The sequence below is a fragment of the Nannobrachium achirus genome (genome assembly GCF_963921795.1).
Source record: "Nannobrachium achirus genome assembly, chromosome: 1".
NCBI classification, from domain to species: domain Eukaryota; kingdom Metazoa; phylum Chordata; class Actinopteri; order Myctophiformes; family Myctophidae; genus Nannobrachium; species Nannobrachium achirus.
Window position 1 is genome coordinate 29,763,518 of NC_137810.1, and position 15,629 is coordinate 29,779,146.

A 15,629-nucleotide genomic window follows, 5' to 3' on the forward strand; every position below is an offset into this window, starting at 1 on the left:
TTAAGGAACGGCTGGATCTAATGGGTTCTGTAGCACTGGGTCCATTTGGATCTACAAGCTCACAACGCGACGCTTGTGAGCTTGTAGATCGGCTAGACTGCCAGCCCAGAACAAACACAAACACGGCAGAGATTATTTCCCCCATTCAACACAAGCAGTTACAAATACAAACTGGAGACATCTCACTGAGAAGATCCATATAAAGATCTATATAAAATAACGGATGGCCGTTGTTTATTGCGACTCGCGACGATAGATATGTCCGCTTAGCCAAGCTTGGACCCTCTCTCTCAATAGTGGATACTTTTTAGTACCCCGTTTAGTACCACTTTCACACCACTATACCCAGTTCCCTGTAGTGGAAAACCTGACAAAAGTGTGTGGGGTGGGGTGGGGTGGAGTGGAGTGGGGCCATGCCTGTGGAAGAGCGGGTCTAGTTCAGCTGATGAATGATCATAGAGCACCAGGTGAGATGATGTGAAGAGATAACGAAGAATAGTACAGTAATGATAATGATATAATGAATTATTGCAAAGTGTAGCCTAGCTAGCATATTCCATCGTAAGTATAGCCGATGAAAGCACTGCTGTATGAAACGATGACGTCGCAGACCAATCCTTGAATGACTACTCCAAAGGGACATTGGGCAGGGGTAATGCACATGACAACGAAACATTGTATTTTTATGTATTGTATAAATAACATAGTTGTCGTTTACGTGTGTGTGTGTGTGTGTGTGTGTGTGTGTGTGTGTGTGTGTGTGTGTGTGTGTGTGTGTGTGTGTGTGTGTGTGTGTGTGTGTGTGTGTGTGTATGTGTGTGTTTGTGTGTGCACGTGTGTGTTCGTAGGTCCTGGTTAGGGAGCAGAACCCAGGAATTCACTACCGCTTCAACCCTCCAGTCAGCAGGGATCCTCTTAGTGGTTATGCATGGTACTACACCTCCTGGTCCCGCTGCTCAGCCCTCTGCGCTGGAGGTACACTGTATGCACACACACACACACACACACACACACACACACACACACACACACACACACACACACACACACACACACACGTAAACTAACATACTGTACACACACAGTGGCACATGAAAACACACAATCTAAATCCCTGCGTGGCTCTGTACTGGTTTGTAGAGTAACATGAACCCAGGGAATAACCACGGGAATGGAATGTTCAACGCTGGAAGACTAGAGCGGGTGGTTGAAACCATCAGGCATTTGAGAAGCTAGACCATGAGGCCTTGCTTTGATGACAACGGCCCTCTCTCTACTAGTGTTAATGATCCAAAGCTGCTGTGCCCGATAAGAACCCGCTCACCCCCGTCCAAAGCCAATTCACTCACTAATGACTAATGTGCAGAAAAACCCTGTGCACAGCTAGTGTTACACGTGTGTATTCTCAATGATCATCTGCAATTTAAGCCTGGTTTATTCTTTATTGTATGATGATGGAGTTGCGAACTGAAAATAGCGTGACTCTCCATGCCATCCTTCGTGTCATTTCCCATCAAGACTTTGTGCATAAACATTGATACGCGCAATTAAGCACACATAAACATTAACGTGCACGATGAAGTCAGCTCAACTCTAATGTAATCTACAAGAGACCATTGGTTTGACTGCTGTGTGCGTTGGCGAGCAGCACCAGCGTGTGCAAGCTCTTTTCTCATCTTGGGGGTTTGCTTTTCTGGCCGCGGGAGTTATTTTCATTGCGTTAATAAAAAACAATGTAATGCAATGAAACCCGTCTTTAAAAATAAGTCAATAAATATATAAACTTTTCATTGCTCAAGTATATTTTTATTGTGTGTTTGTATCTGGCATCCCCAGGTGTGCAGGTGCAGCAGGTGGTTTGTAAGAAGCAGGCAGACCACTCTGTGGTCTACAACCACTCCTGTGACAAGAAGAACAAACCCAAAGACAAGAAAAGAGCCTGCAACTCTGAGCCATGCTCCCCAACGTGAGTAGATCTCAAACTATCCTCAGTTTTAATTTAACTGAGAATTTTAATTAAACATTTGGACCCAAATGGTTCACTCTCTCAGAGTTAAATGGTAGAAGTCTCTCGTAGAAGTGATTTATGTGATCTGAGGTCACATCGTCATATGTTTGTATTTACGTTTGCTCACTTGTGTGCATCTACCGGTACAATGTTTGCACGCTATTTGGCTGTCTTTGTGTGTGTTGTGTGTCTTTGTGTGTGCGTAACCCACTGTCCTCTGCAAGTATGTACACACACATGCTTTTGTACTCGATGCTTCCTCCCTGTGAATGCCTGTGGGTCCGGCGGTCTAGCTTACTACTGGAGTTTCCATACCACTATTGGAATCACGCACGTTCCTTAAGTGAAGAATTAAGCTGGGGTCAAAACAAATAACCACCTGGCTTCCCTCTGTGTGCTTCTTCTCAGTTGGTGGACGGGGGAGTGGTCCGACTGCAGCCGCAGCTGCAATGGGGGGCTGCAGACGCGTGACGTGCTGTGTAAAAGAAAGATCTCCGCCACAGAGGAGAAGGTCCAGGATGACTCTACGTGCACGGAACCGCGGCCCTCCTTCACTGAGCCCTGCAACAATCAGACCTGCCCCCCCGAGTGGTTGGCCCTAGACTGGTCAGAGGTAAGGGACCACTGTGCTGTGGTGATTAACCATATGGACCCTATCATCCCTAGTCTGGGGTGAACATTCAGCAAAAACAAATCTACAAGCTCAGCCCGCATCGCAACACAAGAAGAAAAGACCATTTGAATTTTCCCCATTCAAGTCATCCAGCCCGGGCCCGTTGGGCAGAACAGTCACCATTGACGTCCAGTTGTGCAATCTACAAATTTGGGCATCGTTTCAGCAAGCAGCTGATACCTTTGTGGATCTCACCATGCTCATCTCCAAATTTGGAGATGAAATTAATAGTTAGATGGGGGAAAAATGTATTCGCTAATAAATGTAGTCTCATGTGGTCTATGATGTCAGCCATCTCCATATTTGGGAAAAGTACATTTTTAAGTCTTTAGAGAAAATTAATTAATGAATAAATGTATATAAATGATATACTATATATAAAACTATATATAATGTATCTCTTAGCAAAATAGCACGTATGCGTGTCCCGATGAAGCCGGTCGATTTGACATATGGCCCATGTGCGTGCCACTGCCATCAAAACTGTGAGAGGAGTAGCGCGGCAAAAAAAAGGAGGAGGATAGAATAAAGTCGGTCAAGTACTATAGTGTGGTTGCAACCACACTAATAAAATGTTAGTGTTTTGCCACCAGTGATCCCTGGCCTACAGGTTGGGAATCGCTGGTGTAAGTAGTTAATACAGAAGTCTGTCCCCATGTATCTGTGTTGCATTTGTTTTATTCCTTCTTAATTACTGTGCAACCACAGAGTGGTGTTGCTCAAGTTGCTCACCATGCATCTGCTCTGTATCGTTCCTCATTTCCACAGCAGCTTCTTCCTCATGTTGCTCATCATCCTTTTCCCCTGCATTGTTCCTCATTTTCACTGCAGGGAATACTATCGGGGTGTTGCAATGTTGAAAAAGAGAAATTGAGCAGACATCTAAAGGTCAAGGTTCCAACGTCTGAAAAAAAGATAGTTTCGGGCTGTCTGAAGTAGTTTCGACAGTCAGGAGATCTGGCGGGTGCGAAGCGTCTGGGAACAAAATAATCCCATAAGTTCAAGTTCTGAATGATGTCACAATGTAGTTATCACCACACTTTCCAAAAATAAAAAATAAAAACAAGTTTGGACTTCAGAAGGAGTATGTACTACTAGTAACAATCCATTTTTATAACTGGTGCCTGAAAGTACGACCCACCCCGCCCCCTCCCCCTCCTCTAACTTGGCACCACCATGTTCTTCTTTTCCATTTGAACAGTGGTCTTCAACAGGGGGTCGGGGTCCTCAGAGTTACTACAAGGGGTCCTCCAAATCTTCCAATCCTTTTTATATTAACAACTTGAACCCTAGAACTGTAGCTAAAAATAGCAGATCTACAAGCTGACAACGCCTCACGCTGTGAGGCGTTGTGAGCTTGTAGATTGGCTATTTTCGGCAAAGAGGTTTGGTGAAGAGGGAAAAAAAGCAGACTAAGTACAGAATAAAAGGTCAAGTTTATTAGGTAATGACGGCTCAAGTTGTTAAATATCTGGAAACACAAATTGACATGAATCCAAAATACACTGATGATTGTGCTGTTAAACGATGAAACTATATGGAATCTATGAAAAGGTTGTGGGGGTCCCTCACTCAACTAAGGGGTCCTTGGCCTGATAACGTTGAAGACCCCTGCATTTGAACATTGCTAATACAGACATCTGCTGCCTGACATAAAGAACACCTTACCGATGGAATGCACAGTAGGAGCACGAAGCAGACCTATACATCATATAGAACTTTTCAAGGCCAAGAGATGGGGATAAAAAAAGGTCTTGGCACTGGTATACCAGTGCATGAAAGCATTTTATAACTCTTGTCACATGGGAACTTCCACCAGAAACTGGCCCATGATCTATTTTAATCCTGACCCATAGTTGAAGAGGTCCATGGGAGCTTCAAGGTCATCAGATTCTTTTCTCCACATATTTTTGCCTCAAGTGTAGCTGTGCATTTGTAGAGTTTGGTGCATTTTGTAGGATGTCTAGTTCACAAATGCTCACCAATGCATTTGTTCCTCTTTAGAACAGGAAGCTGGCAGGTCTTTATCCTCCACTCCCATGAGCCCCACTCTAAACCCGGGGCTAAACTTTGTTCACTTAATTGAAAGAATGAGACCGTAATGAATTGCATCTTCGAAAGGGAAAGCACGCTTTTTAAATGAAATTCTGCTTACTTGGCAAGAGCAGGATAAGAATCATGTCCAGCTGATTTACTGGAACTAAGCAGTCTGTCTGCTTTCCACATAAATAAAACTGCTGCCACCTACTGGAAGGATTATGAATTTTTGCCTGTATCTGCAGTGAGCCAGCCCATCCATTCCTCACCTCACACACCCTCCATGTTATCCCTCTCTGTCCCCTCCTGACCCTCTCCCTTACTACGGTACATGTTTTCTAGTGGTGCAACAGTTAATCCAACTAATCACTTTAAACGATTATTACAAAAAAAAATATTATTTAATAAAACAATTGAACTATTGCTATTGCTCACTACTTTTGCAAAACACTTTAACGAAGTATAAAATAAATGACCTGATTTGTTAAACATTTTAAACAAAAAAGGAGGCTCTCGATTATTCGATTAGGTAATCAGAAAAGTAATCAATTGAACGATCACTGCGACAGGTGTGGCAGGCCTAATGTTTTCTCTCCCTGTCCCCTCCATTGTGTTTCTCTAGTGCACCCCTAGCTGTGGTCCTGGCTACAGGCATCGTGTGATCCTGTGTAAGGGTGGGGACAGTGGGGACACTCTGCCAGAGGTCGAGTGCTCTAAGCAAACCCGCCCTACCAACAGGGTGCGCTGTAACCTGCAGCGCTGTCCCCCGCCTCACTGGATAACAGGACCCTGGGGAGAGGTAAGGCTACACAGACTGAATGCTAGCTGAGTAAAGCCTGACTTATGTCCAGTATAAATCCTATTTATCTCCCTTTAGCAATTATAATACTACCAATAAGACGCCTAAGGGTGAAAAGCGACCTCGCGCAGAGGCAACTACTGTGCGACCGCGCATCCTCGCCCTCTGCGGCAGGACGGAATTAGCTTGCTGATCTGCTATTTTCAAATGTAAATGTAAATGTAAAGTAGTAAAACTGAGCCTAGTTGCTCAGTTTGCTTATTTCTTTGGCAAAATATGGCAACTGTCACTGACATGTATTGTCTATAGGTTAGACTGACATGTATATATATATTAATTGGCATTCACTTATTTATACGTATTGCAGTTAAAGGGGTATTTTCACCTTAAAACCTTGGGCTCGTTTTAACCTTTTTGTCTGCCCCCAGACAGTTTTAAAGTTGCTTGATTCAAGCATTAGAAGGACAATGTCACCAGAACCAGGGACGTGTGTTCATGAGGTTCATGTGTGTGTGTGTGTGTGTGTGTGTGTGTGTGTGTGTGTGTGTGTGTGTGTGCACGCATGCATGCATGCGTGCATGTGACAGTGTTCTGCGAAGTGTGGCCTGGGCCAGGAGATGCGTTCTGTGCAGTGTCTGACTCACACTGGCCAGCCGTCCAGTGAGTGTATGGAGCACCAGAGGCCAGCGGTCATGCAGCAGTGCAAGAGTAAATGTGACCTCAGTCTGCCAGTCAGCACAGACAACCCAGAAGGTCAGTAATCAACCTAATAACCCAGTGCTTCTCAAAACAATTCTTAATTTCAAAGGCCCCCAATGTATTTGGCCGCAGCACCCAATCAGAAAAACAATTAAATTACATTTCTTTCGAAGTGTTTTTAAAGTACCAGTAAGTCCCACTTTGACTACGCTTGCACCTCATTTGGTACTCCAACATCAAAAAACCACTAAAGACTAAGCTCCAAACCTCCCAAAACAAACTGATTCGGCTACTTCTCGACCTGGGGCCCATGACCCATGTTTCTCCCACACATTTTGCTAGCCTAAGTTGGCTCAGCGTTGAAGACAGGGTTAAACAACAAAAAATGGGATTGACTTTCAAAATTTTCAATGCAAATCTGCCCTCCATCCCCTCAGTACCCGCATATCTGACTAAACATCTCCAAAAAGTTAGCGACACCCACAGCCACAACACCAGAGGGAGCACACACAATGATCTGATAATACAAACCCATAAGACAAATATGGGTAAATTCTCCTTCTACAACACTGCACCCTGGGTGTGGAATTCCTTGACTACCTCCCTTAAAACATGTAGCTCGCTGGCATCCTTCAAAACTGCCCTGAAAACTCATAGTGTTTTTATAACTGCGATATTATTGAATGTTTTCTTTGCTTGCTATTTATTATGTCCATGAATTAAATACTGAGGGCTTCCAACGTAAAAAAGACCGTAAAAGGTCTTATTTGGGATGTTCCTTTTAGGCAGGGTGTTTAACTGTACTACATTTCAATTGTATTGGGTTAGGGTTATACTTGTACTGTTCTCAATTTTTGTCTAATAAAATAATCAATCAATCAATCAATCAATCCAGATCTACAAGTTTCTAATGAAACAAAGGAAACGGCTTTGATCCATTATTGTTTTGTTTGTCCTTGCAGAGTGTAAAGATGTGAACACTGTGGCCTACTGCCCCCTGGTGCTCAGGTTTAAGTTCTGCAGCCGGCCTTACTTCAGACAGATGTGCTGCAAGACCTGCCAGGGACATTGATCTGGTGATCCACAAACTCACAATGTCCGGTGATCCACAAACTCACAGCCTCCCTCCTCGGGCTCAGTACACAACTCACACCTGTCCAAAACTCTACCAATGGATCTTAAATCAGCGGCCCATATAGAACTTCTAACAATAATGCAAGACGGACTAGGGACACTGTCATCCAGAGAACTCCATCTGGTCCCATGATTATCCTGATGGGCCTAATCCTGAAGTTGGAGGCGAACCCAGGCCCCAGAACTGAGCTCTAGTGGACCAGCCTGAGCTGAGGTAGACATTCCACAGGAGAGAAGGCTGCTGCTTGGAAAGATAGAAAGAGAAAGAGGCTGAGAAAGAGAGAGAGGAAGGTGAGAGAGAAATAAAGAAAAGAGAGATATCAGTTTTGATCCTGTTCTGTACTAGTGATTTGATATTACTCTCTCCCACTACCAGCATCTCTCTTTGTCTTTGTCTCTCGCTCTCTCGATAGTATACTATCCCTCTAATGAAATATTATGGTGCTACTACATTTTATCATGGCCACAGGACTGGTCACTGTACTCAATCACTTGACTTCCTCTAGTAGTCTCTTTGCTGGAGTGGCCCAAACAGTTATAGTGAATTATCAAACCTGTATGTATATTAGCAGGCATTGTGTCTGTGTATGTCTACAACACTCTTGTTTTTAGAAATGTCATTTTCCATATAACTTTGCCCTTGAAAAGGAATACGTTAGTAAAAATGAAAAGGATTTGTATCTATGTTTTCTGACCACATTACTTGACCACATTATATTTCAAAGCTATTGCGTCTCATCAACATCTTCAACCATCCTCACAGATGTTCAGTCTGAAGGGTGAGCAGTGTGATTTGCACAACGTCCGAGCAGTCAGAGGACAGCCTGTCTTTTACATTGTGCTAACATGTTTTGACTTGAGCTCTGAGTATAAACCATGGCCCTGTCTGTCTGTCTGTCTGTCTGTCTGTCTGTTTGTCTGTCTGTCTGTCTGTCTGTCTGTCTGTCTGTCTGTCTGTCTGTCTGTCTGTCTGTCTGTCTGTCTGTCTGTCTGTCTGTCTGTCTGTCTGTCTGTCTGTCTGTCTTTCTGTCTGTCTGTCTTTCTATATTCACTGCAGTGAATCTGCCATAGTCTTGCCATTTTGCTGGAAACACTACGACACGGTCGCTCATTCATTCACTTAAACCTCATCACCTCTGCATTACTATAGTACTTACTGCTCCATTAATGCTACATGGGCAAACCAGAGACACTACCTTGCTTGTTATTATGTGCAAAGGCAACACTCACTTGCTTGGACATTTTCAGATCAGGCTGTTGTCCTTTGCCATGGCCTTCTACTGTGTTTGCCTGCAAGGCGCTTCAACGGGTGGTATCAGAAAATGCCTCGGCACATGCCTTGCTGTTCATTTACTGGGACTTACAGTATGTGCCACATGGTCAGGCACTATAGTGCTAGTAATCTTTACTGTGAGTGGAAACTCACAGCACAGCAACCAGTATGGCACAGTGACTGGCCTCTGACAGGCAGGGAACAAGTCCACTGAGGAGATAATGACATCTGGCCCTACTGTATTCAAAAAGCACTTTATAGTAGGAGTGGTAATCTGAAGCTGGATTTACACTGCCGCTAAAGAACAGATTTTTTGTTTTGTTTTGTACTTTTGTGGCACATCTGATTTTTTCACAGCTGTGTCAGCATTAACTAAGAAACCACATGCAATCTTGCAATTTTACAGGTTATTCAATCCAGTCTGTGTCACGAAGGGTTTAAATTTTGATTCTTCTGTTCCGCTTTTTTGTCTTTAAGGATAGCCTTTTAAGCTATATGGTCACTCGTATGACCTGCCCAGTGACGTGAGATCAGTAATCCGTATGAATGACAGTCCCTGGTTGTATTCCCTCAGGCCCATAACCCCTCACAGTGAATAGGTATGGTAGCCCAGAGATATATATTGATTTTATTGATAGATTTCTTTTTAGGCTAAACTATACTTTGCCACATTTATAGCATAGAGCCTAAATCTGTCTCAGAGGTCTTTCCATCCTGACAAAACCCTGCAGTTTGTGGAGCCCTCTGCCTGAAGCTCTGATAAACGTATCAAATCCAACGTCACCATCATGTTTTAACCACTTGAGCCCTAGCATCCCTATTTGGGGGGGTCAATATTCACTGAAAATAGAATTGTGATGCATTGTGAGCTTGTAGATCGTCTATTTTTGGAGAAGATGTTTGGTGTAGAGGGGTACAGAGTCAATCAACTAAGTCCAGAGGGTGTGTATATTAATTATGACCTGGCTTCTTCACACTCATCCACACTGTTCATACTGTAGCTGAAAGCAGCTCTATGTAACACTAGAAAACACACAATGTCAGCAGCATTGTTATTCATTTTCATTGTGGTGCTTTGGTTCAGAATGGTGCTATTACATTGCTATTTGTTGTCATTTTTGTTCTGTGTTCTCATTTTCATGTAACATGCAACGATTGGGTGTAATAATGGTTACAGTTGTGCCTTGAATTAGTTAGAAGGGAAGGTGAATTTGAGCCTTTTTAAACATGCAATGTTACTTGTTTAATGTAGTACAGCTCCACTGAATGCCAATTAGAGTACCGGTATACCGGTAACTTTATCTTGTAGTCTGAAAGCGCAGACCTTGAGGTATTTACTATTCAAAGTAGACAGTTACATAATGTGGGATGTATTGTTTTATTTTCCAGCACAACAGAAGTGATTGGTTTACCAAAACAGTTAAGTCTTCACAATCACTAGATTACAGTAGACACTTACCTTTTTTGTGTTAATAAGTGATCCAGATTACAACTGAAAGTAATCTTTTATGTGTCTTAATATGTAAGGCAAATATTGTCTCTTTTGTGAGCTATCTGTATCTACCTGGACCTATAGTAAAGGTTGAGCCTTTGAGCCTATTTTATCTGAGCAAAGAAGAGGGACAGTCTTGTTTGTGGTTTTCGCACGTCTGCTAATTATGACAGACATGTACTGTATGCTGTTGAATACTATAGAAAATAAATAAATGTGTCATCCCATGTACAACTTTTTTAAACAAAATACTAAAGTAAATAAATATAGTGTATTGTTGATTTAAAAGTAAAAAGAGAATTTTGGGGTCCTTTTCATTGTCCCTTTTACAAATGTTTTGTTGTCATTGATCTGTTGGATATGTCATGGACCAGACCATAGCATTGTAAAATTGCGACCTTGATGGAAAAGGAAATGAATAATTGCTATTTCTGTATCTGACAGATGTCATTGCGGAAAAGATGAACAGGAATTGGGGATATTTTTTGCCCAAATTAGGTTGTGCATGTTTGTCTATATGCCCCCTGTGACTAATCATAGCTGAACGAAAGCGTCAGCAACAGCAGTGCGTAAAGTTTCAGTGACTCAGCAATAGTATTATAATCAGTGTGTGGCGTGTGTGTGTGTGTGTGTGTGCGCGTGCGCGCGTGCATGTTCGTGCGTGTGTATAGGTGTGTGTCTGTGTGTGTTCATACACTTGCATGAACTCGTAAAGGTGGGAGGTTTTTATAAGTGCTTCCTGCTTGCATGTGTAGCCTACAGGGTATTGTAGTCTGTCCTATCTGTCTGTGTGTATGTCTGTCTGAACAGAAAAACTTGAGAACGGAGGGAGTTTTGTTAAACTTGGTGTTAAAGATCAGTTGGCTGCCCTGAAAAGATGGTTAACTTTTGAGTCAAAAGGGCCAAAGGGCAACGTCAAAATGATGCATTCAGCCATATCTCAGGATCAGAGACAAATAAGAAGATGTTGGTTTGGGCATTTTCAATTATGTTTTTCCAGAAGCACCCTAGTGGCCTATACTAAAATGTTTGAAAATATCTTTCAACTTAATTGTTCTACTACGGTATGCTAGACAAAATTACACACATGACATTATAGATTAATTAGGCCTTGGAAGCGGTAAAAAACAAGGTATCAAAACAAAAGACAGAAATACATTATGAGATATACAAATACTTTTTGAATGCAATATTTTCGTTATTCTAATTCCGTTTCCACCAGTGAGAAAGTCTATAGTTTCACTTTGACATTTCTGTTCAACCTGTGTCTCTTTATCTGGTGTTTATCTGCCAAGTCTCAGGCTGGGAGCCACCTTGCGAAAGTGTCAGTTCTTATGGGCGTAGGATCCAGCAGCCTCTCCACAGATGGCAAAGATGAGAGGCCCTTTTAACCACAGCCTGGGTGGAGCAGGCAACTCACCAACGAGACGCCATCCTTTGGAAACAGATTTAAGATAATGAGCACTTGGGTTGGTTGTTACCATCAACACCATTCTGTTGTTTACTAGATTATCTGGATTGAGTTATTACAACATAACGTTTACTCTGCTGACACAGGTGCTGCAGTGTAATGAGCCGCTTAGGTCATTCTGTGTTGTACTTGGAAACAAACTATTATTATTCTAATACAATGCACAGTAAAAGGCACCTGTATTTAAGTTTACACTACAGTACAGTACACGATCACCTTGATAGCTGAATATTACAGTACAGAAGTAGCAACCATAATGCAGTGCACATGCGTGCGTGCTGTGCCGGTGTGTGTGTGTGTGTGTGTGTGTGTGTGTGTGTGTGTGTGTGTGTGTGTGTGTGTGTGTGTGTGTGTGTGTGTGTGTGTGTGTGAGAGAGAGAGAGCACTGTGAGAGAGCACTGTGTGTGGATTGTGTCGTCTTGTGCTTGTATGACAGATCAGTTCTTGTTTCAGGTTGCGAGGCTGTGGGAGGATGAGGAAGCTGGTTTGAGTGTTGCAGTGGATGTCAGAGTCTTGTAGGTCACTGCTGTCCCTGTGTTGACTCTGTGTTGCTCTCCGTGCTACAGTCTGTCTGGAGACTTCCTCTCTGTGATGGCCGTAATCCGTAAAAGAACCAGCCTATGGTGTTAATGGTAGCCCTGCATACACGTACACACCTGCGCATACAGTGTACGTGTGCACTCTGGACACCTCGAGAAAGGACCTTGGGAGGAGAGGTCTACCCTACCAGCGCTAGGTCTACGCACACACCACCAGCACAATGGTACGGTAATACACCTCTGTAATCTATCTTGCACTCTGACTCTGCTGTTGTAGAATGGGTGAACACTCCTTACAACCGGGTGATGGAGCTGTGACTATGTCCCCCATCTGCTTGCTTTCAAAGCTGTCAAAGAAAACTTTGTTTTGGAGCCTATGCTTACACTTTCTGGAGGGATCCCTCTCCCCTTTGACCTCTGTGATGATTTACATGAATTTCCAGCTGTCCAGTAGCACTGATAAATGCTTAGCTTTAAACTCATCTCTTTCCTTGCAGTTTAGTGATTTCAATTCTGAGCGAAATTGTCATGCTCTTTTTTATAATTATTCACATTTGATATATGTCACTCACTGGTAGGAGGGTGTGAATGTTGTTCCTTCTCAACAGCAGGAGATCGTAGACTGAGTCCTTGTCACAGTTTCCTTTTTTTCACAGATCACACCATGTCATTATAAAGTCTCACAACAAAGAAATATGCATTTATTGCATTGCTGTATACTTTGCTCAGCACTCAGCAGTCAATTTAATAGAGGTCTGGAACGTGGGCTGATAAATTGCACACAGTAAATGGAGATGCAGAAAACAGGGAACAGAGATGACATGATAGTGGTGTTTGAACAACAGATCATATCCTTTTTCTGTACTGTATTAAAAGGGTTGAGTGGTGTCTCAGTGCAGTAGCCCCAGTTTGATGAAAAGCCATGGGCAATTCCCCCCCACAGTGCCTCTGGGGTGGGGGTGGGGGTGGGGGGGCAGGGTAGCAACAAGAAGCAGGAAAGGCAGCGGTTGTGAGTTACAAAGTTCAGAAGGTTTCACAAGAGGCCGGTGTTTAGACATGAGATGGGGAAGTTAGAATCCACAGAGAGGACTGTGCAGTTTCAGGCTATAGCACTTCCTCCTGCGTGTAGCAGACCCATCATTGCACGCCCCCCCCCCCCCCCCCCCCCCCCTCTCTCCTCCAGCAGCATACAGCGAGCTCTGAGAGACAGCCCCTATTCTTTTTTTTATTTTTCAATTCGGGGGTCACATTCGAACCTGGATCCTCCTCACTAGGCCCATACAGTATGTACTGGTTGCATTCGTCTTGCATTCATCTCCACCACAGATGTGGTGTGTGAGTACTGGGAGATCATGGTGACTCTTGTCACGCACGCACGCACGCACGCACGCACACACACACACACACACACACACACACACACACACACACACACACACACACACACACACACACACACACACACACACACACACACACACACACACACACACACACACATGCTTCTTCTGACATATTTTCTTTAAGGTACATCCACTGATCTAGTATGTACTGTTGCCATAAGCACTTAAACCCTATACTTGGTTGACCGGGGTCTCTCAGAGCTCTATTTGTGTGACCTTTCTCTTTTTGCTCTACATTAAATATCTGAAAATAGTGGATCTACAACCCCACAACAAGCTTGTGAGCTTGTAGATCTGCAATTTCTTTCGAAGGTTTTCTCCAGAATAGCGTAATGCACCAATCTCACAGAAACAAATTCATTATACTGTGTCTGCAAACATACCTTGCATTAAGAGGATTCTTATTCAGTTTCTGATGATAAACTGTTCACGTTTATTATAGATCAGTGAGTGCTCCAGTGAGTGCTACTTCACCTCTAGTACTGTAGTTAGCACATAGTACTGTGGCTCCTCCGTTCAAGTTATTGAAAAAGTTTTCACTCTCAGCAACAGTACGTTAAGATAATGGACATTGGACAGCGTGAGAAATAGAACTTGGAAGACAGATGTATTTCAGGATCTTCAGTTGCGACAGAGTGACTCACAACACGTTTGTCAATCGGAGTAGAATGGTAGAGATCTTTTTTTTTCTATAAAAGGAGAAGAGGCACACATGCACCCAATGGCTCTCAAACCTTTTCGTGTCAAGGACCCCCAAATGAATAAGTGTTTGGCTGGGTGTATATGAACTAATTTAGCTGGGGGGGCCTGGAACCCCCTCAAGGACCCCTGGATACACACCGTATACACACCCGCATGCATTCACATGTACGGTATACCGGTACATATACAAGAAGAAAATCCTATTGTCACTACCATATTAGTTTACAAAGCAGAAATGTAATGTAGAAAACAAATCGTTTTCTACATCGTGTTTAACGTCCACATCAATCATCCATTCTCTCTGAGCAAGTGTACATATCCCTCATTACCATGCAACTATTTATGGGAGTTGACAGACAAGAAGAGACAATGATAGCAAATGGGGACAAAGGGAGAGTAAGCAGAAGAGAGACTGTGATTACAACAAGTGCAGTCTCCATTCTTTTATGAGAAACAGGCATTATTCTGAAAGGATAAGAACATTGCGCTCATATATTAGTTGCTCTGGAGCTTTAATCTTACTATGTAATGAATGACATAAGTCAAATTCTCAAGTTTTGATGTACATGTTGGCGATGTGCTCTCTTGTTGATTTTGTTGTTGTTTATGGCGGCAAGCATCTTTTTTTTTTTTTCTTTTTTTTTAAATAAGGTCAATAAGGAAGCGCTGTTTCCCCTGTAGTTCTCATTAATGGCCCAGCCGATGTCTCTATTTCCCTCTTGCTGGTTGCAGAAAAACGAACATGCGGTTTTGGCCGGACATTACATTTGATTTTATTACCTTAGTAAACATTTTCATAATTACTTTGTTTTCAATGGCTAGTTTAAAGGGTATGCTTCTAGGGCTGAGTGAAGACCGCCCTCGCTGCCCTTTCAGCCAATAGCATTAATCTCTGGTTGCTTTCTGGGACTGGAAGTTACAAGATGGTGGATTTGAATTCACAGAAAAAGTGTCTTCAAATGTGTATGGTTGAACCTCAAGACAACAGTATGACTGTGACCATGGCAGTCACAGCCTATTAGACTGCACGCATCAAACAGACCATACTCTACTAAGAAAAACCAAAGAAACAGGAAACATAATTAAGTCAGCTCCTCCTGAAGTAATATTTAACAACAAGGCCTAGACTAGTTGCACTGTAGTGTTGGGTCTCAGATAAGCTAGCTTTCATTCCAATAGGGAATTAAAGAGTTATTTTTCATGAAAATGAAAATATTAGCCTGTATAAGCGTGTATGTGAGACTCTGGTCCTTATTGCAGCTATATGAACTTAATAAAAAAATCTAAACAGCTCATGCTCATGCGCAGGATATCCTGGAGAATCTGTCTCATGTTTTTTAGAATTAGTTTCATGTCTAATGAAAGGTCACACAGGGAACACCCCCTGTGTGACCTCCTA

General features: G+C 42.8%; 2 protein-coding genes across 2 annotated transcripts in view; both read left to right on the plus strand.

The window, feature by feature from the left end:
- Nucleotides 1-7,288, plus strand: part of adamts10 (ADAM metallopeptidase with thrombospondin type 1 motif, 10) — a gene marked incomplete at its 3' end in the record, with an annotated part of 42,464 nt that extends 35,176 nt beyond the window's left edge. Inside the window, exons 16-21 of the mRNA XM_080736285.1 lie at nt 849-975; nt 1,837-1,966; nt 2,417-2,621; nt 5,341-5,517; nt 6,105-6,270; nt 7,179-7,288. Of these exons, the coding sequence (XP_080592411.1) occupies nt 849-975; nt 1,837-1,966; nt 2,417-2,621; nt 5,341-5,517; nt 6,105-6,270; nt 7,179-7,288 (915 nt within the window). The remainder of the gene's footprint in view (nt 1-848; nt 976-1,836; nt 1,967-2,416; nt 2,622-5,340; nt 5,518-6,104; nt 6,271-7,178) is intronic.
- Nucleotides 7,289-12,195: 4,907 nt separating this feature from the next.
- The window catches only part of myo1f (myosin IF), a 28,545-nt gene continuing 25,111 nt past the window's right edge, over nt 12,196-15,629 (plus strand). Inside the window, exon 1 of the mRNA XM_080736356.1 lies at nt 12,196-12,349. Coding sequence (XP_080592482.1) covers nt 12,347-12,349 — 3 coding nt within the window. The 5' untranslated portion in view covers nt 12,196-12,346. The remainder of the gene's footprint in view (nt 12,350-15,629) is intronic.